Source organism: Caretta caretta, chromosome 10 (genome assembly GCF_965140235.1).
Source record: "Caretta caretta isolate rCarCar2 chromosome 10, rCarCar1.hap1, whole genome shotgun sequence".
Lineage (NCBI taxonomy): Eukaryota > Metazoa > Chordata > Testudines > Cheloniidae > Caretta > Caretta caretta.
The window spans coordinates 52,871,536-52,895,889 of NC_134215.1; the positions used below are offsets into that span (position 1 = coordinate 52,871,536).

The window sequence follows — 24,354 nt, forward strand, 5'->3', positions numbered from 1 at the left end:
TCTAATTGAATTTGCTTCGTGCTAATGTACATTTTCTGTCAAGCATCCACATGAGTCTATGGAAAATTTAAGGTTTATAATGTTAAACAGTATTAATTTCTGGTAGATCATCATAGCATTAATCATCTATATAAAAGCAGGTGGTGGTGCTTAGTGGTCACATAGGACCTAGTTGCTGCATTAGTAACAATGCAAATAAGAGTGTGGTATTTGCGTGACTCTGCATAATACAATCTAATCAAGTAGGAATGGCTGTGTGCAGCAAAGAGAGGACCAAGTATTGAAAGTGATTAGTATGTTCAGGAGAGAACCATGGAGAAGAGCCACACACAGTCATATTTAAAGTTACAGAACTAAATAGCATATCATTTTTTATTTTTATTTTTTTAGTCTTCACTTTGAATGTTATGTAGAAATGTAAGCACATCATTAGGAAGATGCTAATTACAATATAAAATAGACTCTAGAACAATAATGTTCTGCAAGATTGAGAGGTATGTGTAGGAGAACTTGAAGAAACTTAAAGTTTAAGCAAATAGAATGGACATTTGAGTAAAAATACAGCAAAAAGGTAAAATTTTAGTGGTTGACAATTTATTTTAAATTGGCCAAGGTGTATTTTTTTTTTAAATAATCCATGTAAATTAAAGGGGAATTGAGGAAAATGAATAACACTGAAATTGTAAATGCTGTTCACGGAAACAATTGCATATGAGGATTTTGAAGCATTTCCACGAAACATTAAACAAGAGATTAGTGTAAAGAACAGCTAGTACCTGGTGTAGGAATTTGGGCTTGATAACAAAGAATTCTTCACGGCCATGATTTTGGGGCTGTTGCATGACTGCGCTGCAACAAATTAAAAGCTGTATGTGTTTTTCAGTTTCATAGTCCTTTTCAGCTGGTTAGAATTTGGTCAAATTTTTGTGTTTAGACTGATGTTTTTCAGGTTTGGTCTAGTCCGAGGGTGTAATCTTGCGGCATACTGGCTGTATTACAGAAACAGCATGGGAAATGCAATAAATCTATATGTGGGTTCCAGTAATACATCTGAGACACACAGGATAGTGCATTGTGGGGAATGCACAGAGGGGAAGTGAGGGAAAGAAACCAATTTGAGAAGCTCTACCACAGGGAGACGAGCACACGAACTGAAATATAAACTGTGCCTTTTGATTGTGATTTACGCAACCAACAGTTTATACCGTGCGTCATGCATGTAACTCTATACTTCGTTATCCACAGAGCATGCATTTCTATATATTTCAGTAAAGACAGAAGACGATTAAATAGCTCTTTGTAATTAAATTATGTAAACCTCTGGTGGTAAGAAATAATGTTTTGTTTCATGTGTGTAGTACCTCAGTATGATTGACCTTCTGGAGTCCATAGATTACATGGTTCGAAATGTACCATACAGAAAATACAGACCAGATGTACCTCTACATAAAAATGCCAAACAGTGGTAAGTTGTATTGTCTAACAGAACTGCATTAAGATATCAGGCTTTGTACTGCATCTCCTGCAACTACTGGATCACTGAGTAATAAATGCTGTAAGCTTTCATATGGGCCATGACCACTATTCATGCTTTCTCTTAAGGATAGGACTATTTGTTACCTTCTTGATTTTACTTTGTTGTTAATATGCTTTAAAAATTGATGAGATGGTCTAGATACTACTTGTCCGATGTTAAGTTCTCACTTCTAAAGTAATGCCAATAAGGAAAACTGTATTTAAACAAGTAGAGAGGCAAGGTGGATGAGCTTTTATCTTTTATTGGACCAACATCTGTTGGTGAGAGAGACAAGTTTTGGAGCCATACAGAGCTCTTCTTCAGGACTGGGAAAGGTACTCTGAGCATCACAGCTAAATGCAAGGTGGAACAGATGGTTTAGCATAAGTAGTTAGCACATATTCTAAATGACCATTCAAGGTAGGGTGGCCTTTGGTCACATAAGCCCTCCCCCTGCTCTCTCCCCCTCCCCCTAAAAAAATGCCAAATTTAATTCTGGAAGTAATGGTATGTTCAGAGGAATTAAACACCTTTCTTCTGTACATCATTTACTATTTGTTTAATAAAGGATCTTGGGTTCCTAAGAGTTGTATTTCAGTGCTTATTGAAGACTTGCAGGTGAATAAGCTTACCCATTCTCTTCTGTAGAACTTCCTTTGAGCTACTGGCAAAATATTGATATTCTGAACTCCAAATGTCTACTCTCCAGGAGAAATGCTTAATAAGCCAACTCCATGTTCTAACTGGAAGCTAAACAGAAAAAAGTGGGAACTTGTTATAGCAACTTACGGGGTCTTCCTTTGAATGTTTAATAGATGAGCTCTTTCAGTTATTAAGGAAGAGACTGAAGCAACTGATACAGAATGTCATAGCCAGTAGCTTTCCGCAAGCTGTTCTAAATGGGTATGCTTGTGTATTTCAGTCAAAACATGCAAAATGTTGTTCCAGCCCATTTTATTTTGAGCAGTGTGCCTATTATGCCAAGTTCTATGTTGCTGAAGTCCAATAGGTTAATTTGCAGTTGGTCATTGGATGAGACCACTTAACATGAAGAATTTGTGATGTGATTTGCTGTTGTAACATAGATCTAGTACAGTAGCAGTTCTGTTCTTTTTCCATCCAACTTAATGTTGGACTGTATTGGCAGCTTCAGCTTTACCCTATTCAGAGTGAAAATATAGTTAAAGCTTATAGCCTGGTGACTAAAGATGAGGTGAATCGGGATGCTGGTGTGCAACACTTGTGAAAATCAGACATTGGTTTCAAATTTAATTTCTTAAATTAAACAATAACTGGAAGAACTTCTCTTCTAGTAAAGGAGTACTTGTGGCACCTTAGAGACTAACAAATTTATTAGTTAGTTCATCGGATGCATGCAGTGGAAAATACAGTAGGAAGATATAATAACACACACACACACACGCAGAGAACATGAAAAAATGGGTGTTGCCGTACCAACTCTAACAAGAGTAATCAATTAAGGTGGGCTATTATCAGCAGGAGAAAAAAAACTTTGAAATGGGCCATCCTGATTATCACTATAAAACAGTTGACAAGAAGGTGTGAGTAACAGTAGGGGAAAAATTAGTATGGGGAAATAGTTTTTACTTTGTGTAATGACCCATCTACTCTCAGTCTTTATTCAAGCCTAATTTAATGGTATCCAGTCTGCAAATTAATTCCAGTCTGCAGTTTCTTGTTGGACTCAATAATCAAACCTTGATTTACTGTTTTTTTTCTTCACAATTTAATTTTAAGTTGTAAATCATAAAATGCAGCCAGAAATAATTAATGCAAATGAAATTCTTACAGGTGGAAATATGCAGCTAACAGCATTCTTGAAGTTCATATCAGAAGATGCACTCGCATGTGGTCATGGAGTAACATGAAACATCATAGGCAGCTTTTGAAGAGCTACAAAAGTATGTACAAGAACAAACTAACACAGAGCAAACTATCAGAAGAAACACGACGACAAATTCAGGTACTTGCTATTAATATGGTGGTATATTTGACAGTGGAGTAAATCTTGATATCTTTACTGATGAATATTTTAGTGTATTTTTTTTTGTAACATCCCTCCGGCCAACCAATATGTTAAATTAATTCCTCTCTTAAAGAAGAGCCTTGCTTAATAGTCACACTTGACTAAAACTAAGAGAAAATCTGGAGTCGTATTCTTTACTTCTGCTATTTTTTTTTAAACAAAAATGTTTTAAAATAATCAACCTTTTATCTAGAGAGAGCGAGAGCCTGATTCTTTTATGTAAAATGTGTGTAATCAAGTGTAAAGTCAGGAATAGTAAATGAATTTGAAAAACAAAACGTATCAAAATGAAACATTAATTTTCACAATTTGGTGTTCTAAAAGCATACTAGCCATTTGGATAGTGTCATTTTAAAAAAATATTTCAGAAATTGAGCTTAAAACTTGGGGGAGGTTGAAATTCTAATGGCTATTACTTTTTTTCATCACTGCAATTCTTGACTTTTTGTTAAAACATACATGGGAAAAGAAAGCTAAGATAATTAATTAAACTTAGTAATATAAAGTTGACGGCTGGTTGCTTTCCATACTGCAATTCTGTATGGGTATACTTCAATTTTCAGCTCCAAAGTATCAGAAAACCTCCATATTATTGTTAATATGTGGGCACTATGAAAAAGGATTTGTGAACTTCAGTTATATTCAACTTCCTGAATTATAGATGAAATGCACTCCCAACATTTATTGAACTGGAAAACTGGTTTAGTAAATATTCTGTCTTAAGTCAACTTTCACCTTCTAGTGACCTGTTGTAGAGAGATGAATTCTAAAAGGCAGAGGCTAGAAAGGAGTCTTAAACGGATTTGTGGAATGGATTACTGCAACAATTTTTTTTTAAGAGGCCGTAAGTTAGTTCATCTTACACTAAACAGGGTATTTATTTCCTTTGTTTAACAGGATCTAGAAAGAGCACTGGACATTTTCAACATCATTTTAGCAAGACAGCAAGCACAAGTTGAGGTAACAAAATAAATAAAAAAACAGTTTTTAATTAATGTTTAGTAGCAGGTATTTATGCATATGAAGTTAAGGCCTGGCTTGTGGAGATTTTCTGTCCTTCAGGAAAGAGTTCACAGTGTTTCAATGCTGTAGTCTTACCTACGTTATAGAAGCATAGAAGGTAGATGGAGAGGAGCTCTTATGTTATAATTCTTGCTTTTTGCTGGACAGTTTACTATACTATAATTTCCTAGTTTGGTGTTCAGTCTTAAATTTGTATCAAGAATTGAGACTTCTAATACTTCTGCTGGCATGGTATCCCATAGCATGATACACCTTGCTGTCTTTTTTTTCCTGCTAATACACCTAAGTATTCCCCTTTCTTTATTCCATTACAGAACTACTTATATTCCTGCATGACCTCCCAAATACTTGATCTCCATCCTTGATGTTATACACCCCAAATATGTGACTGTTAGGTCACTTTTCTTTATCACCCAGACAAGCTTATTCCTACTCAGGCAGAAATGGAAGCAATGTGAGACACACCAGAGTATGGTTAAATGCAGTGATCACAACTTAAGCTATTAAACAACAAGGAACCACTAATTGGCAGGCCTGTTACAGTGCAGAATTTAACTGAGTACTGCTAATCTTGGGTTCTACAAACCTGAGTGTGTGTGTGTATGTATATATATAGGCAGTGCCCTCTGTACATCCACTGGCCTAGCTGGAGATCCTGGCATGAAGCTGGAGTCTCAATCTATTCCCTTCATCCATGTTGGATATAGGAGAGGAGAGAGGAAGGAAATCCTATGTCCACAAGACTTGGAGGCAGATCTCCTCACTGTGCAATGTCACGTTTGGGCTCCATGCCCAAGCAGCCCATTGTTTTACGGGGTTTTTACATCTTACCCTTTCTCAACCCACCCATTGCACTGGAACCCACCACAGGGGACGACAGCAATTGGTTTATGTCTACTCTCACACTGCTGAGCAGCAAGAAAGGAATCTGTGTGAGGTCTCGACCAAGGAAATATCTGTACCATATTCTCTCTAAACAGCTCAGGAGTAGTATACTTAATTCTTCAATTAAGGAAATCCATTGTACCCCTAATTGTGGTAGTATACTTACTTGTTTCCCTGTTGACCTCTTTCCATGTCTGATTCATTATTGCTGGTCTGGCAATTCCTTGCCAACCCAGTTTTGGAAGGTTTTTTGACCAGAGGTAGGTAACACCAGGGGAGGGGCTGAAATCTGTCTGACATCTCTCTTTAACGTAATGATCAGACTAATACCTTTTGCTGTGCTTAAATCACAATGATGAATAAATAATGATGACCTTGTGAAGGATAGGAACAGCCTGCCTAGGGTGGATGAACGGGGCCAGCAGGTTCCCACAACATTTTTCTCCTTCCCTGCCATCTCAGGTGGGGATCTTAATTGGAGAAGCCTAAATGGAGTCACCATGTTTGCCAGACACCTTTTTTGTCCCCAGTGAAAAATACTGTGCCCAAATACTGAGATATCTATAGGTGTGGCTTTTCCATGTGATCCTGAAAAAGACAGACAACATGTTTAATAATGAAATTTTAAATTGATGTTACCCATTTGGGGTGGCTTAATATAGGATGTAAACACTGGTCCATGTGTGCTAGCACCTGATAGATTGTATCTCATAAGCACCAGGAGGAGGCTAGGACCCTGTTATGGAACAAGCCAAGAAATGCTGGGCAGAAGCACTTCCTACTTCCCACTGTTGTGAGGGTGTAAGACAATCAGTCAGTCTGATGTGACCCCACACATACAATGGCGGCAGGAGTGGGTGGGATGAGCTCAGGTGCTATTAGCTACAGCCTCCCTGGGAAGGAAGGGGAGAGGAAATAAACACAATCTAGAGTTCCCCCTTGCTTTCCTTTTCTCCCACCCAAAGTGGTGGGAGGTGGTTGGTGGTGCATGTGTCCTCACTGCCCCCAGTCGTATCAGTTACACATCTCGGGTAGCAAGATGAGCACTTAGGTACTCTATGAATAAAGATTTGGCTTTCTCCAGTTTTTTTGTTCTTCGTTGTAATTGCTCCGTTTTTTAATATCTATCTTTTAACATAGTGCCCAGAATTGAACGTAGTATTCCGGGATCTGTTATACTGGAGCCATATATAGATTGTCTTGGGCTCAACAAGGAATAATGTGTTAGCAACAGCACACATCGGTTCCATGATATGATGCATTTGTATATAGGGCTTGATCTTGAAAGATGCTGAAAAGTCTGGCAGCCTGGCAAAGTATTTTTCTCTTTGCTGACTGTCCTATTGCAAAGTCTTTTCTATCTTTCAGTTTGCTATGAGTCCTCAGATAAACTAAACATAGCCTATGTGTTTATAGTGCCATAATGAGAGGAAACCATTGATGTAGTTTAAATTTTTAAGCATTTATGCTAACGGTAGCTGAAGAAATAATGTAAGATGTATCTTTAAATTGCAAGTTCTTTGGGCTAGGGACTGTCACTTAGAATTTGAGGTAATAGGGTCTTTCTGCTTAAAACCTAAAAGTGGAGGGTCTAAATATGATTACAAGAAATTAAAATGGTAGAACTATCAAGATGGATTTATAGCAAATCCAAAAAAGTATCTAAACTGTATTTTAACAGTACATAGATTTTAGGGCCAGCAGTTGTCCTTCCCTTTCTTTATCTCCCTTGCTTTAGTTTTTTTTAGCTCTCACTTGATTTGTTTGCAATTAGATTGGAGCCTCTTTGGAGCAATGGATTACAAGTAGATAAAGGGCACAACACAGAATAAATGTCATGTTAGGTAGTGAAGCATTTTTGCCCCTTTGAAATAGGGAGACTACTGTAATAAATACTTCCATCTTATGCTGGGACGTAGTCTCTGACCTCTCTCATTACTGAAAATGCATGTACATCATTTGATATATCCATTGTTTAATTTCTGGTAAAACAAAAGTTAATATGGAATGGTTCTAACATTTATGTTAATTAACTAATTATCTTTGGTTTGTAGGTAATAAGATCAGGGCAGAAATTGCTGAGGAAGAAATCTGCTGATGGAGAGAAGAAAGGTGGAGGATGGTTTAGTGGGTTCTGGGGTAAGAAGGAATCTAGAAAAAAGGAAGATGAAGAATCACCAGTTCCTGAAAGTAGGTTTGAATTTAAATAGGTCATTCTCACATGAAGCTTGACAAATAGTACTAATATTTAATTCACTTGTGGGTAGGTGACTGTCTGTCCTGCTTGGCTATAGGAAAAGAAGAAAGGTAGAGGTATGGAGTGCAGTGTTTTCTTGTGTTTAATTTTGGTTCTCTGCTGTTATATCACTGAATAGATAGTAGTAATTCAGTGAAAACACAGTAATAAAATATGTCAGCAAATAAGCTGTGGCCTCTTGTAAATGATGTATGAAAATTTCAGAAGTGCATTGTAAAGAAAAAATACTGAATTATTTATGATAGTTGTAAAAGGCAAGTAAGTATTCACTAGCAAGTTCCTCTAGTGACAGTTGGCTGTTTGGGCCAGGAATTCTTAGGGTATTGCATGGTGCCTAGCACAATGGAGTCTTGATCACAGCTGGGCTTCTCTGTGCCACTGGGGTGCAAGTAATTTCAGTGAGCTTACGTTACGTAGGTATATATCACTAGCCTGTGGTGGGGGAATGAGAGTCACATTGCATAATTTACAATCTTTTTGAGAAATACTTCATAGCAGAAACTAAATTAAGTGCCCTGGCAGCTTGTGGTGTTAAGATATATTAATTAAATTATGTTTTTCCTATACCAGTTATGGGTACTAATATGAATTTGAACACTTTTTTTTTTTTTTTTTTTTAGCCATTGATGACCTCATGACCCCAGAAGAAAAGGCTAAGCTCTTTACTGCTATTGGGTATAGTGACAGCTCTCACAACTTGACTTTACCTAAGAAGGTAAACTTACCATTTTTAATGAAAAAAGAACAAAAAATTTGTTGTCCTGGTATACGTCAGTAATACAGGAGTGAAGTTAGGAATGACTATATTTTGAGTGCCAATCGTTCACTGATACTGATCTGCCAAATATATATTCACTGTGAGTTCATATTCACTATATATAGACTAAAAGATCATTATATTGGGCTGTATAAATATCTGGGCTTGTTGAGATTTTGGTGTCCAATAGTCAAATGCATCCTGACAAATCACTTGCTTGATGTTACTATCAGGATGTCTTAATAAAATCATTCATGTGTGATCTTTATTCCCCAGATGATGTGCAAATAGGTAATGGGAGCAGAATGAGTTGAAAGATAAACTTGCTGCTTAAAAGAGAGGAAAAAAATAAAAGGTTTGCTGTAAATGGGGAAAACAAAACAAATTCCAACAAACAAAAAAAACCAACTAAAATAGTTTGACCTCTTCAGTGTCTCTATTTCTTGCTGAGTGTTGGAGGGAAGAACTTAAATTGGAGTTTAAACTTAGAATCCTAACATCAGTGCATTTCTATGGTAATTAAGTGAAATAAATATGTATTTAGTTCAAACGTTAGTATAGTATTGTTGATGCCTTGGGTCAATGGTTAACCAATATTCAGAGCTTGGCAGGGTGGTTCATGTTAGGATGAGAAATTGATCATATGAGTCAGGTATATACACTGTGTAATTTTGTTGGGTTAAAAATATATATGCACAAGGTGCTGTTTCCACAAACACAATAGTAACAAACAGCAGTAAGCAATTAGATTGTTCAGAAATCCCCAAGTCTGCATTCCAGCTAGTTATGTGAACAAGAAACTCACATGGCCAAAAAGCCACGATTACTCCAGGTAAGAAAGAGGGCAGCTTAGGCTAAAACCTGTCCTGGTTTACCAGTGAAGTGCAGGCAGCAATTAGAAATTAAAAAGCAAAACCCAAAAAATGGAAAAAAGAGGAAATAGTGAGTAATGAGAATAAATTAGAAGTTATGAAGTGTAGAAAATTGGTAAGGGAAGCTAAAGACCTCAGGGAGAAATCCATGGCTTGCAGGGCTAAGGACAATGAGGAATTTAAATATATTAGGAACAAAAGAAATCCTAACAGTAGTATAGACTCATTACTAGATAGAGACGGTAAAATTAATGATACAAAAAAGGCAGAAGTTTCAATAAATATTTCTGTTCTGTATTTGGAAAGAAGTGGGATAATGTACTAGAATCATAGAACATCTGCTAGAGATGAACCTTTTTAAATCAGGAAGCCCAGGTAACTTGCACTAAAGAGTCCTAAAAGAGTTGGTTGAGATCTCTTCTTTTTAATATATCTTAGAATACCTACCAAATTCCAGAAGACTGGAAGAGTGCTAATTTTATGCCAATAGTCAAAAAAGACAAACTGTGTGACCAGGCTAACAGTGGACTGACTAGCGTGACATCAGTCCTGGCCAAAATAATAGAAAAGCTGATCTGGGATGCAGTTATAAACATATTCCTATGTCAGTCAGTATGATTTTATGGAAGAGCTTTCTAGTCCAACTTGATTTAAATCTTTGAGACTACCAGTTTGGTTGATAAAGTTAACTGCGTAGATGTAATGTACTTAAACTTATATAAGCTGTTTGTCTTAGTGCCAAAAATAGTCTATTAAACAATTAGCACTACACGCTGTCAATAAAGCCCACATTAAATGAATTAAGAATTGGTTAACTGATAGATTTTAAAAAAGCAGTTGTCAGTGGGGAATCAGTATTGAATAGGGCCATTTATAGTGGAGAATCACTGCTGACAAAATTTGAAGATGTCACAAAAATTGGCAGAGGAGTAACTAATGTGGACAAGGCAGTCATACAGATGGGTAAGATGGGCCCATTCAAACAAAATGTGTTCTAATGTAGCCAAATGCAGTTATGCATCCAGGAACAAATAATGTAGGTTCTACTTACAGAATGTGGGGTTGAATCCTGGGCAGATGTAACTCTGAAAAGGATTTAGGGGTCATAGTGGACAATCAACTGAACATGAGCTGTGGCAAAAAGCTAATGGGATCCTTGGGTATGTAAACAGGGAAGTAATGAGTATGGATGTGACTTTACCTTGGTATATGGGATTGGTGAGATGGACACTGGGATACTAAGTTGATTTCTGGTGTCAACATTTTTTTAAGAAGAATAATGAAAAAATCAGAGCGAGTGCCACCAAAATAATTGGAGGGCTGGAGAAAATGTACTACCTGGATTTACAGCATATTGCTTGAGATAAGAACCTTGCAGTAAATCAGAGAGCTTCAAGTATACAAAATATTGTCCTTGGCAACTCTACCCCTTTGGCACAGAGTGGACTAGCCATTTATGTATTTTGTGATATTGTAGCTATACAGAAGTTCAGCAAGTGTTACCTATTTGAATGTGATTTTTTTTGTCCTGAAGACTTGACTGGAGATCTTAGTAGTGTAATCTGAGTTGTAACTTCTCATAAGTGAAAGAAAAACTAGAATAATTCTTGATGCTCATGAGAGATGTAAAGCAGCCTGAAACAGTAATCTTCTATGTATCTCAATGAAGTATTTACTCTCAAGATTGACCCTGAATACTGTTTCACTGACCCTGTTAACAAAATGATCAGTCGTCAAATAAACTTGCTCTGTTTGTCCCCTCAGAGGTTGGTTTGATGCTGCAGTAGGGGTTCAAAAATATACCATTGGAAGTTGTGCATAATGCAAACATAAACATGCAGATATTAACTTGGATGTGATTACTTCACTATACAAACTATGCAACATCTTAGTGAGCAGAAAGTGCATGCACATCCACCAAAAAAATTTGCAGGGCAGCATCACAAGAAAATGTTTGTACTTTTACAAGGTTGATTCTGTAAGCTTCAAAGGACACAGCCATTCTGAAAGTCTCCCAGACTCTTTGTGGCCTTAGCAGAGATAATTAAGGGACAGCACATTTCCACCCTGAGGATATCAAAATGGGTCTCAGGATGCGTTACGCTCTATGAACTAGCAGGATGATCCCCACTGGGTGGGATACGGGCCCATTCTACGAGATCACAAGCCTCAACTACCGCTACGCTCCATGACATGCCCCTGTTGGACATTTGTAAAGTGGCCACTTGGAGCTCAGTGCACTCCTTCTCTTCTCATTATGCCTTGGTGCATGTTTCGGCAAAGGGCGCTTCATTTGGTACAGCGGTCCTTCATTCAATGCTTCCGTCGTCGTCCTTGCACTCTCCTATATAGGTACTGCTTGTCAATCACCTCAGTGGAGTACAATAGGGACCATCACTCGAAGAAGAACGGGAGGTTACTTACCAATTACTGGAGGCTCTTTGAGATGTGTGGTTCCTCTATGTATTCCAAACCCACCCCACTTCCCCTCTGCTGTGGATCTGATATGTCTCTGGTGGAGAAGGAACTGGAGACGTGACTGGTCTGCCTTGCCTTTTGTTGCTTCGGGCGAAACCATGTGGCAGTGGAAGGGTGCATGCGCAGACCGACGGACACTACTGTTTTCAAAAGCTCCAGCTCCAGGGGCAAGAAGCATGCACATTACCCTCAGTGGAATACAGAACCTTCCCTTCTGTAGAATAGTCTTTCACACAGTGTGGGAAAACATTTATTATTTAATGAGGGAATCTTTGGTGGTATACTGTGGCAGTATACTCGGTGTACATTGCTACCCTCTTAATTTCTCTCTTCACACTGGTAGCCCTGTTCCTTAGGTTAGGGATGCTAGTCACGTACTCAGAAGAATGTATGGGTTACATAACTGTTTCTTTTCCATGTTTATGTATCAAGGAATGTTCAAATCCTACTTTTCTGTTTTGATTCAGATAAAGAGAAATCATTTCTTCTTGTTCTCAAAAAGGGAAAGTGTGCTCTGATTTTATGTGGATGCACTCAAACATAGGTCCCAGGAAGTAATCCAGTAACTTTGATTTACATAATCTTTCTTGCTGCTGAGACTGACATACATATATGTGTAAATTATTCAGATCATTAATCAAAATTAATGACCACACCTAGTAATTATATCTTTGAGTTGCCTGGCTTCACTGGATTTTCATCAATGTAGTATGTCTATGACTCCAGTAAAAATAATTATTGTTGGATGGAATTGATGTCTGTTCTGTCAGAGAAAGGAAATACCTCAGTAACTTTTTTTTTTTTTTTTAAACTTGGAGAGGGGGATGATGATTGAACTCAGGGGCCTGTAACACAGGTTTCTTTGTGGGTAACCAGGCAATATGTTGGGCTACTGAATTGGCTGCACTAAAACTATATAAAACAGTGGAATATGTGGTAAATATAAGAAAGTAGAAATTATCATGAAGCATTTGTGCAAAGACTCTTAATCTCAATTTTTTTTATCTCCCCGACTAGTATGTTGCTCATGTAATGACACTGAAGCTGTTAAGTACTTCTCTTACAATTAAAGAAGACAAGGATGTGCCAGAGACTCTTAAAGTACAGATAATTGATCTAAGCACGAAAATATCTCAGAGACCAGGAGCACAAGCACTTAAGTAATTACATGTTTGCTTTTTCATATTTCTGTGAACAGTGATCAATTATATTTTCAGGGTGCTAATTTTCACTCTGCTTATTCCTTTTTAAAATTAATGATTCTTGAACAAAGCAATATGTTGTGTATGACTCTCCTTATTACATTTTCTCAGATTTTTTACAACTTAAAACTTTTTTGTAGGTAAATGAAGTTATAAATATTGATCTTTATTTAAAAAAAAAAAGTTGAAGGAGTGAGCCGTGCTGGCTTGCTTAATAAAGGCCTCTTGTGGAGCCCTGCTTCATTCAATGTTTAACATAATTACCTTTTATTTATGCTACCCGTTCATACATGTGCAGCTTGTCTTCATTCCATATTTTGTTAAAAAGTGCTAAAAGTAATACCAAGCCTGGCTCCTCAGTCAATGCCAAATGTGCTGACCAGAGTGCCCACCCCCAGTTAAGTTGGTTATCTTGATTACTTTTAGCTGAAAAAGTGACAAATATTGCTTTGCACATAGTTCTGTTTCATCTGAAAATCTCAAAGCACTTCACAAAGGATTAACCCTGCTTAAAGCTGTGGCTGGGATGATTTAGTTGGGGATTGGTCCTGCTTTGAGCAGGGGGTTGGACTAGATGACCTCCTGAGGTCCCTTCCAACCCTGATATTCTATGATTCTATGATAAAGGGTGCCCTAATCAAATACAGAGATTTGAAATAATAGTTATGATGATGGACAACGTGGCCTGTTTCCAGGATATGGTTCTGTCCTCAAATCAGAGTTTATTTCCAAGCTCTGCCACAAACGTCCTATGGAATCTTCACCGAGGAACTAATACACTCTCACCCTTAGATGTTGCATTTGGAAAATGAACCTGTGCACACTTTTTCTAATTCAAGTTAGCATATTGGTGGTGAGAGTAGGAGAAGTAATTTTAACAGATTCTGTTTTTCCCCCCACTTTTCTTTTATGCAGAACCCCATTTCACAGAATATCTGTTTAAAATATTCTGTAATGTGTAATGTGGTTTCACTGGGCAGATTGAGGGACACACAACTAGCACTTGGCCCAAAAATAAAAAAGGAGACTTTTGAAAGTATAGTTGGCAATGAGACTTATGCTCAAAAATGTGGAAGTGATGATTTTACTAATAAAATTTCATAAAGGAAAAGGTGGATCTAATCTGCCTTAGCTATTCTCCTTTCTTTTAAAAGGTTTAAAAAAAAATCACATCTCTATGAACCTGGGCCTAAACAGACTTTCCTGTTTTAAACTCCCAAGTCTTTACTACTAAAACTGAATGAAGATCTTAATAGATAGTTGTAGAAAAACCATGTATTTTTTTTCTAAGGTGCAACCAACCAACAGAATCTCACATTCAGAAATCTGGTTCCTGTTTCCTGAAGTAAACAATAAAGACCTTCCATTGGTATCAAAGGGAGCAAGACTGGGTCCATAACTTGCATTGAAATCTGCAGGATTAGGCTCCAAACTGGCTCTCCTAAATCATTAATTACTTTTTTTCTAATCTAGCGTAAATGCACTATCTCTGAATAAGAGAATCAGTTACAAGAGAAATGTGAACCTGAATTTAAAATGAAATAAAGTTGAATGTAGATGGTAAGGACATTAAAATCGCAGGGCTTAATTTAGTCTCCTGTTGTATTCTTTTCTTTGTGTAGCCTGCATTGTCACTTAAACTATTTAGCTTCGTTTAACCTAAGGTATTTCTTTGATGCCTTTTTATAGGCAAGAATCTCCTAAAATCCTTTGGCATGCAGTTAGTCCTATGAATTTAGGATACTTCTTGAGACAGTTCTGGCTAATGATTAGCCAGCCGCCCCTGTGTCTTGTGTTCACTTACATCTTGTCTAAGACACTGTGAATTTTCCTGTTTCATGTTGGTGCAAAGTGAAATTGCAGCTTGTATTCCATTGTTACATTTACATACTCTTGAATATTCAATACAAATTGATTTAAAACAATTCTTGTCTTCTTTTACAGAGTGGAGGCAAAGCTTGAGCACTGGTATGTAACAGGACTGAAACAACAAAGTATCGTGCCTTCTCTTGTGGCTTCTATTGGGGATACCAAATCATCTTTGCTTAAAATAGTGTTTGAGACAAATCCAGAAGATAGTACTGCTGACCAGAGCCTTATAGTTGAATCACAGCCTGTGGAAATCATATATGATGCTGTGAGTAATATTCAAATTAGAAAAGTATGGGAATACCTTTTGTTCTCTCTCAACCTCATTGCCTTTCCATCTCCTTTCAAATATTGTACCAAAGTAGTTTTTCTTCCTTGCCTTAATTTTTTGCCATCTCAGTTTAATTGATATTTAATTTATATTTTGGAACGGAAGCAGTGTGTATTGGATGATTGCATATAAACTGATGCTATTTGTTTTTAAAGAGAACAATAAATGCAATGGTGGAATTCTTCCAGACAAGTAAGGGAATGGATCTGGAACGACTAACATCAGCCACGTTGATGAAGTTGGAAGAAATTAAAGAAAGAACTGCTACAGGTAAATAGATAAAAGTAACTACCATTGATAAGTGAACCCTTAAATATTAGCCAAGAGTCTGGGGGCCTTACTTGCGAGGCAGTATTAGTATTGCTGTTTGAATAAACATCACACCATGGGATCTCTGACTCAAAATTGCTTTGAGTTCTGTTTCTCTTGAGTCAATACAAAGATGAGTGATTAACCTCCAGATAGAATGCTTTCTAGCAATAAATTGAAAAATTGACTGAAAAACTTACAAGATGTTAGCATATAGAGAAGTTAACCAAAAAGATGTCTGCATTAAAGATTGATCACATTTAATCTGTAACTGCTCCTACAGTGAAAATATGACTTTTACCTTGGTATAGTATTGTTTGTTCCATGTGCCATACCTGTTGGTTACAGATGTGAATATATTTTCATCTTTTAATCTGTTCTTTTCCTTATTTAAGGACTAGCTCATATTATTGAAACACGGAAAGTGCTTGACTTGAGGATTAATCTGAAACCATCCTATCTTGTGGTTCCACAGACCGGTTTCCACAATGAAAAGTCAGACCTACTTATTTTGGACTTCGGTACGTTTCAGGTATGCAGTTGGTTTCCTCTGGTTTCATTTGAGTTCAAGATAGAGGGAAATTATACAATTATTTGTTCACAGGAGGCTCATTTTAAGACTGACAACAGTGCTGATCAGTGGTCAGACACCTTTTTGTAAACCCACTAGTATCATTTGCATCATAATCTTTGTCATAAACACATGAATAAGAATCATCCAGAAGAACTATATTTCATTCTTTGTGAAATGTGGTTCCATTTATCAAACAAGTTAAACTGTAAGAGCTATGTGATTTTCAAAGCCATATATTTCACTTGTTTATAAAGCACTGTGCACCGACATTTGTCAGCGAAGTAGTCTTCCTTTTATTTAACAAATAAGACTTAAGAAAAGCTGTTGAGCTACTCTGGAGCTGTGAAGTTGATGCTATGGTGGTGCTGTAAAGCTGAAACTTGAAGTCCTATATAAGTTGACTAATATATTGTTGTAGACCTAATGTGATATACTAACAAAAATAAAAATAAATATTACTGAACTTGCTCTATTTTCAGTTATGCTATCTTAATTTTTATTAAGGATAATGGCGTTGATATTTCTAAAATACCTCTTCTGAGGTAGTCAAACCAAAAATTACAGGCTTTAAAAATCTAGTAGTTTTTGCCTGTACAGTATTGAAATGAATAATATAGTGTGTGTGTATAAATACTGTACTTTTATTTCTTTCAATCTGTCCCACCAGTTGACCAGCATAAATCAAGGGGGTCATCAATCTTCTAGTTTTTCATCCTTGGAAGAGATTATGGACAAAGCTTATGACACGTTTGATGTGGAAATCAAGAATGTACAACTTCTTTTTGGCAGAAGAGGTATTAAAGCATAATCACTTCTTAATCAAAGAACAATAAAAATGTTTATATATTAGTAGATAGTGGTTTGTTCTTAAAATAAGTTACCTATAATGTAAAGAAAATAGAAATTAAAACTGTAAAACTTCCTTTATTTTAATATTTCCGGTATCTTGTGTAAAAATGCCCATTTGTTCTCTGGAAATCTATATTATTGCTGTATTCATTCAAGTGTTAGCAAGTAAGTTAGGGGTAGGTAACTTAGTATTCCGCACCGATTGATAGGCTCATGAATTTTTGTTTATTTGGATTAATAGACAGCTCAGACTAGCTCAAAATGTATATGATGGTCTTTTATGATGATTTACATGTGAGGACTCTTATGTTAGGAAAAATATTGTGAGGAAAAGAAGAAATCTGACGTACTGATAATGGCTGAGTTCATAGCTCTTGCTTCTGGGTTTTCAAAGTTGTAAGTGAAAATACTTCTTGGTTTTGGCCCATGCTAGATGCTGATAAAGCATGATGTTAGGGGTGGCTGTTTTCTGACCTGTGGAAATCCATGCAATATCTTGCCTATATGAACTTAGGTTTCTGCAGTTCATTAGATGGGCTGGATTTTTTAAAGTAATTCTTAAATGATTTTTCTGGATTATTTTTATACTGTCTCTTCATTACAAAATAAAGCTTGTGAAGTTTAATTTTTAAACTGGTTAATCATTCCTTCAGGTGAAGACTGGAAGAAGGCTCGATTTCAGCATCCATCTGCTTTGCACATATTACAGCCTATGGATATGCATGTGCAATTAGCCAAATCAATGGTGGAGAAAGACCTCAGAATGGCTAAGTAATGTATCAGCACTATCAGACAATTAATTTTTGCTTGGTCATTTGTTCTTATTGAAAAAGGGCTTTGTCACTGAAGCCCAGTGGGACAAGATGGAGTTTGAAGACTTAATTTTCTCCTTGTTACGGCAAAGTCAGTAGCTACATTTATAATTAAGGCTGCCTAACAGTTTATATGTTGCTTGTAACTTTGCCAAGCTTCAATCATTTGGGATGAAACTTGACATATCGAGCGTTTACAAAATTCTTAGCCTGCAGCAAAGTTTCAGCTAAAACAATGTAGCCTTTTGTGAGAATCAGATAAAGGAAAAACATCTTCTTTTGCCCATGTTAAATTGCTAAAGCATCTCTATGCTTTAGAGCATGCACTTAAGAGAATTCACACTCGTGTCAAGAATGTGCTTTTTGTCGTTCCTGTGGAAATTTGGCCTTAGTTGTGAGCCTCTGAAAAATGGCACGTGGATACTTGTTAGCATTTGGTAGCTAAATTCTCAGAAGATACTATTTGCACTGACTATGCTCCATGGTCACACAGTTCCTACTGGCCTGCAATAATCTATTCTCTGACAGGTTTCAGAGTAGCAGCCGTGTTAGTCTGTATTCGCAAAAAGAAAAGGAGTACTTGTAGCACCTTAGAGACTAACCAATTTATTCTATTCTCTGAATGATTGCACAAGTACATTACACTCTTGGTGTGGGTGCATCCCAAGCACAGTTGTCAGAAATTTTTTCCTCTGAGGTACCCTTCATGGCAGTTCAATCACTCTTCCCTGTCGCACACCTCTGTGTCAGTATAAAGAGAAAAGCCATTCCCTCCACCCCTCTGTTCCTTCTTACTTCTTGTGGCCTCATGCATATATGTAGTGTGGTGTGCCAGATTACATATCAGGATTCTACAAGGTTGGCTAGCCTCAGTATTTTTGCCAAGCTGTCACTATGTGAACACTGTGCTCAAGGGGCACCTCACATTTTAGATTCTCTAGACTAGACTAGACTGGTGGGCAAACTCTGCCAACATTTGAGAAGGAGTTAATTTGTCCTCCTGAGCCATCACTCATGCTAGTAACAGATGCATCTGCTTTAGGTTGGGATGCTGATCTGGGTTCCCCCTCAGTTTTAGGGGTTATAGTCTGCAAAAGACCTGACTCATGAGGTAAGGGGAGTTGACAACTATCTGGCTAGTGTGCCCAGTTTTTCTGTCCCATTTCAATTTTCTCAGTATCACAGACAACTCAGCAACAATGTTCTATCTCAGCAGACAAGGAGGTGGCCGCTCATCCTTGTTCTGCCAAGAAGTGCTTCTTCTGGAAGTGTAGAACAGGCTGGCAGGTGACCTAAGCAGGTCATTGATGAATCACCATGAGTTGTCTATTTATCTGGATGGAACCAGGTTCATTTTCCAGCCCTGTGCAGCTCCTGAGGTAGACCTGTTTGCAATGAGATAAAACAGGAGATGCCAACAGTTTTGTTACCTACAGGGTCACTGTCTGGGTTCCCTAATGGACACTTTCCTGTTCTCTGAAGGAGCGATCTTCTGCATGCTTTCCGATCGATTCCACCGCTTCACAATGTGCTACTAAAAAATCAGACTGCACCATGCCTGAAACATTCTTATTGCCCCAGCGTGGCCAAGGCAGCACTGACTCTCCACTGTCCTGTACCTTTCAGTGAAAAAGCTGATACTGCTTCCATTGGACCCGGATTAAATTTCATAGGACTGGAAGGGACCTTGAGAGGTCATCTGGTCCAGTCCCCTGCAGTCACAGCAGGACTAAGTATTATCTAGACCATCTAAAATCTTATTTCTCAAGACCATGGTTGTCTGTTGTCTACCTAAACCTGTAGACATCCATCGAACAGCATAGATGCTCCATGGTTAGACTCTGGGGGGCAGTTGTGTTCAAAAGAGGTTAAGATGTGCTATTGCATAGTAGAAAATGATCATCGACATCTACTTGCCTCTCTGGGTATGTCTACACAGCAAAAAAAAACCCAGCCACCTTTGGGCTTGCAGGGCTCGGGCTGCAAGGCTGTTTGATTGCTGTGTAGACTTCCAGGCTTGGGCTGGAGACGGAGCTCTAGGACCCTTCCGCCTCACAGGGACCTGGAGGCTGGACTCGAGCCCGAGCCCAGAAGTCTATACAGCAATCAAACAGCCCCTCAGCCTGAGCTGTGCAATCCTGAACCAGCTGACCAGGGTGTGTTGCAGGTGTCGAGTTACTGTATAGACAAACCCTCTAAGCAGAAGCATTTCTCTGCCTGGTCTCATCTGCCTGGAATTTTGCTGATACATTCTTCAATCCAATATATTTTGGACTATCTTTTGTACCTAAAACATAGATTGGCTGTTAGTTCCATCAAGGTCCACTTAGTAGTTATCTCAGCCTTCCACTCTTAGGTGGCTGACTGCTCTCTCTTTTCTAACAGAATATCAATACATTTTTGAAAGACCTGGAAAGATCGTCAGGTACGAGATCCTGTTCCTCATGGGACCTAAACTTGATACCGTAAAAGTTTGTTCTTTCTTTTAAGCTTTTAGCTACCTGCTCTTGATTGTCTCTTTCAGTGAAAGTAACATTTTTGGAGGCCATGACTATGAGGGTAAGTGAGCTGTGGGCCCCAAACTGCACTCAGATAAAGTTGAAAGGAAGGCTGCACATACTCTGGTTATTAGGAGAGCATTGGCATTCTACACTAACAGGTCCAAACAGTTCTCTATCTGTCTTCCCAACTCTTTGTGGTGATCACAGACAGAATGAAGGGGCTCCTAGTTCGTTCTCAGAGCATATCATCTTGGATAACTTCATGTATCCGCCTGTGCTACTATTTGTCTAATGTTAGCCTGCCAAGCGGAGTGATAGCATGTTCAATGAGATAGCAAGCTGCTTCTGCAGCCTTCCTGGCTAAAGTTCCTATCTCAGACATTTGTAAGATGGCAACTTGGTCTTTGGTGCTCATGTTTGCTTCCTATTATGCCATCACTCAGCAAGCTCGGGATGATGCCAGATTTGGGCGAATTGTCCTTTAGTCCCTGTGCAGATAGGCTCAGATCCTTTTACCTGTTTCCATGGCTAGTGAATCATCAAGAGAGGAATGCACATGTGCAATCACTTGAAGGAAAAAAACAGTTACTAACCTGTTCCATAACTATTGTTCTTCAAGATGAGTTGCATATGTCCGTTCTACGACCTGCTGTCCTACCTCCCTGCATCAGTGTTTTTCCGGCAAAAAGAAACTGGAGGATGGCGGTGGTGACCTTGTCCTTTTATACATATATGCACAGGCATGCAAGAGCAGAGAGCTCTCGAGCTGCCCCGATGGGTACTGCTGAGGGAAAAATTTCTCACCACTGTGTTCGGGGCATGCACACGCCAAGAGTGGAATGGTCATGTACAACACACCTCGAATAACCACAGTTGAGGAACAAGTTAGTAATTGTGTTTTTTTTTTGCATACCACCTATTAAAATTTTCAAGGAAATCTTGTCTGAAGTGTTTTTGGTCACGGTTTCAGGCTGCAAATAATTCCTTTACATTTTTGTTTAAAAGCACAAACTGTTCTGCTGTTTACTGAACAAAAACTTTTGAACATTGTGGCAGTTGAGTGTGTTCTGAATAAAGTAGCTCTGGGTGGGTTGTCCCCACATCTTAACTTTTCCAAGAAAAACAAATATCACAAGTTAAGAGCAAAACCAGTGACCTGAATACGTAAAATGTATGTAGAGGCAGTTTTTCTGGATTTTCGGGCAAGTATCTTACATTGTTCTCCAGCCATCAGTATGGCTAACACAAAGGAGGAGCTGAGAGGAGGAGGGAGTTATGACTAGCCCCCGGGCTTCAATAGGAAGGCGGGGGAAAGGGGTTATCTGTGAAATTCAATAGTGGGGGGGGGGGGGGAAATCTCCATTTAGCTTGGGTGTTTAATATAGTTTCACTGATAGAATTTTTTTTTATGGCTGCGTTAACTATAAGTATATGTACTAACAGGCCCTGAATGCAGAGGTCTGCATCATGAGCTTCTTTGCTCCAATGGTTAATGACATGCTAAAATTAAAATTTAGTAAACCTCTTAGTATCTGCTGAAAAGTTGGCTCACATGTAACTTCATTCCAATATTACACTGTTCACAAAATGCTGGTTTTTTTAATTCTCTCCCCACAGGTTTAAAGTTTCAGGAGGCCTTCCCCTGGTACATGTGAGGCTTTCTGACCAAAAGATTAAGGGGATTTTTGATCTGATTGATAGCATTCCGTTTCCTCAGATGTCAGCCATGTCAGTTCAAAGCACAAAGGTAAACTGACTAGGATAATGGTAAACTCGAACTAAAACATGATAGTATAACTGCATAAAACCACTTTTAGTGAGTGCATTCCTTCATTTAGTATTTATGGAAAGCAGATATTAGCAGGTAAGAGAAAGCTACAGGATATCTGAAAAAAAAATAAAGTAATATGTTCATGTGTTGCTGTAAATGATGATGAAGATAGTCTTCAAAGTCCACTTGAGCACACACAACTAGTCTTATTTGAATAGGCAGTGTATATGTTGACTTGAAAGCTCAAATTAAAATTTGAGTCTTATCCACAGATTTTATTTGAAAAGCAGGGTGGATTTTCATGAGAATATAAATGAACATTCTGAAGTCATAAAAAGTTATGGTAGATTAGTTTCTGTACTTGGCTATTTTTTTCTAGGTACCTGCTATCCCCACGGTTACTGATGTGAGGAAAGGGTTACTTGACACGTCAATATTGCTGGAAGGAGTAGAGTCAGGTAACAAAATATTTATAACTATTTCTAAAAGTAAAAAAAACTATTGTCTATTTAGCAACAAAACTTTGCTTGGTGTTTCTGATCATGAAATGAGTGTCCAGTGGACAATAAATACCTGTGCATACCTATGAATTGCAAAATTTAAGGCGGCCTTGCAGATCTTCCTGATAGTATCTTAAGACACTAAGCTTGCTTTTTAAAAATAAATAATTAGCCTTTTTTGTTTAGAAAATAGCTTTCATAATGTAAATTAGTGTATGGGAGGCTTTCCTCATCTGAGATCAGTCATTCAATGGGCTGTTACTTGTGGTGTCTGGATCCTGATTGTCACAACTATCTTGCGCTTGTAATTACCATATTTAGAAAATACTTACACGAAGAGGCCTCAAACACAGGTAAATGCAGAATTGATAATGACAGACAAATCAGTATGTCAAGGTACTAGCTGTTGCAAAGAGAACATTTGCTTGTTTTTATATTTGGCTGTCAGTGCCACAGACAGCATAAAAATATTACATGTCTTTATTTCCTAGAGTCTGATGAATATTTTGATGCTGAAAATTCTTTTTCACTAACTGAAAAGGCTCTACCTGAGGGACATGATCTAAAAAACAAAACAGAGGCTATTAATGAGGAGTTCATAGACCTTCAGTTGAAGTTTGAAATTAAAGAGGCATGTGTTTTACTCTTCTCTCTTCAAATTGCATTACTCTCTCTTAATCTGAAGGCCATTATAAAGCAGTTATTATATGATCCATTACATGTCAAAGTGCACCCCCATTAGTCTTATAAACAACACGTTGATGAAGTGTAATCTCAGAAAATAATACATTTACTTTAGCACCATAATCCAGCAAACTTCCATATGTAGTAACTTGATAGTGATGCCACGTATGAAGGAGGAAGTTGAAACATCAGGAGAGTCATTAACAAAGAACCAACTCTAGGAGTTTGATTCTGCTTTGTAACAGCAAAATTCTACTGAAAATATTGGTTCACCAAGAATTAGAAATGTTGTGTTCCCCCCCCGGTTCCATTATGCTTCAAGTAGTTCAGATCTTGACAGCCCACCTTCATTTTCAGACTCTTGTGCAAGAATGCTAGTTGTTAAGGAAAATAAGACAGTAAAATTAGCAGCAATTTTATTTTCCTCTTTCTGATTAATAAAAAATGGAACATCAGATATGAAAAGAGATACCACTCTATTACTGACATTTGTGTAATTCTCATTCATGTAGGTGGTTTTAGAACTCACAAAGCAACAAAAAATAGAGGAAACAATACTTGTATTTAATGTAATGCAGCTCGGAACAGAAGCTACAGTCAGAACATACGACTTAACAGCTGTATCTTACTTAAAGAAAATCAGCTTGGATTACCACAAAATTCAAGGTAATGAAAATAATAAAACAAAATGGAGGCTAAAAGTAATCATGTCTCTGCTTAGTAGACTGCATAGTTAAACCTTTTTGTATCAAGGTTTCGACTGCCTACCCTACGCTTTCAGAGAAAAGTTCTACAGTATGACACTTAGGTTTGATATTTAGAATGAGCCCCTTCTCTTTTGAGGCTGCGGTTGTGTGGGCCCAAATAATGGAACTTATGTGCCGGCACAGTTGATGCCATTAAGACATCCATCTGGTTTTCTGTGCTTATCTAGTAAATGAGTAATTTAGATATCTAAGTTGTAGTTGCAAAATGGTGGAAGTCAAGTTTTAAAAATCTGACCCTTACCCTTCGACACGCATCCAAATTTTTAGGAAGATACCTAGAACAGGAAGTCAGCTTTCTTAGTAATACATATGTGGCAATGTATCTGTTGAAGAGTGGGAAGGGGGTTAAT

General features: G+C 37.7%; 1 protein-coding gene across 1 annotated transcript in view; it reads left to right on the plus strand.

Annotated features, from left to right (window-relative positions):
• The window catches only part of VPS13C (vacuolar protein sorting 13 homolog C), a 188,529-nt gene that overhangs the window by 41,092 nt on the left and 123,083 nt on the right, over window positions 1-24,354 (plus strand). Inside the window, exons 14-28 of the mRNA XM_048868093.2 lie at window positions 1,359-1,465; window positions 3,329-3,500; window positions 4,461-4,523; window positions 7,526-7,661; window positions 8,349-8,443; window positions 12,853-12,995; window positions 14,982-15,174; window positions 15,393-15,507; window positions 15,942-16,078; window positions 16,788-16,914; window positions 17,623-17,740; window positions 21,900-22,029; window positions 22,433-22,511; window positions 23,045-23,184; window positions 23,750-23,903. Coding sequence (XP_048724050.2) covers window positions 1,359-1,465; window positions 3,329-3,500; window positions 4,461-4,523; window positions 7,526-7,661; window positions 8,349-8,443; window positions 12,853-12,995; window positions 14,982-15,174; window positions 15,393-15,507; window positions 15,942-16,078; window positions 16,788-16,914; window positions 17,623-17,740; window positions 21,900-22,029; window positions 22,433-22,511; window positions 23,045-23,184; window positions 23,750-23,903 — 1,909 coding nt within the window. The remainder of the gene's footprint in view (window positions 1-1,358; window positions 1,466-3,328; window positions 3,501-4,460; window positions 4,524-7,525; window positions 7,662-8,348; window positions 8,444-12,852; window positions 12,996-14,981; window positions 15,175-15,392; window positions 15,508-15,941; window positions 16,079-16,787; window positions 16,915-17,622; window positions 17,741-21,899; window positions 22,030-22,432; window positions 22,512-23,044; window positions 23,185-23,749; window positions 23,904-24,354) is intronic.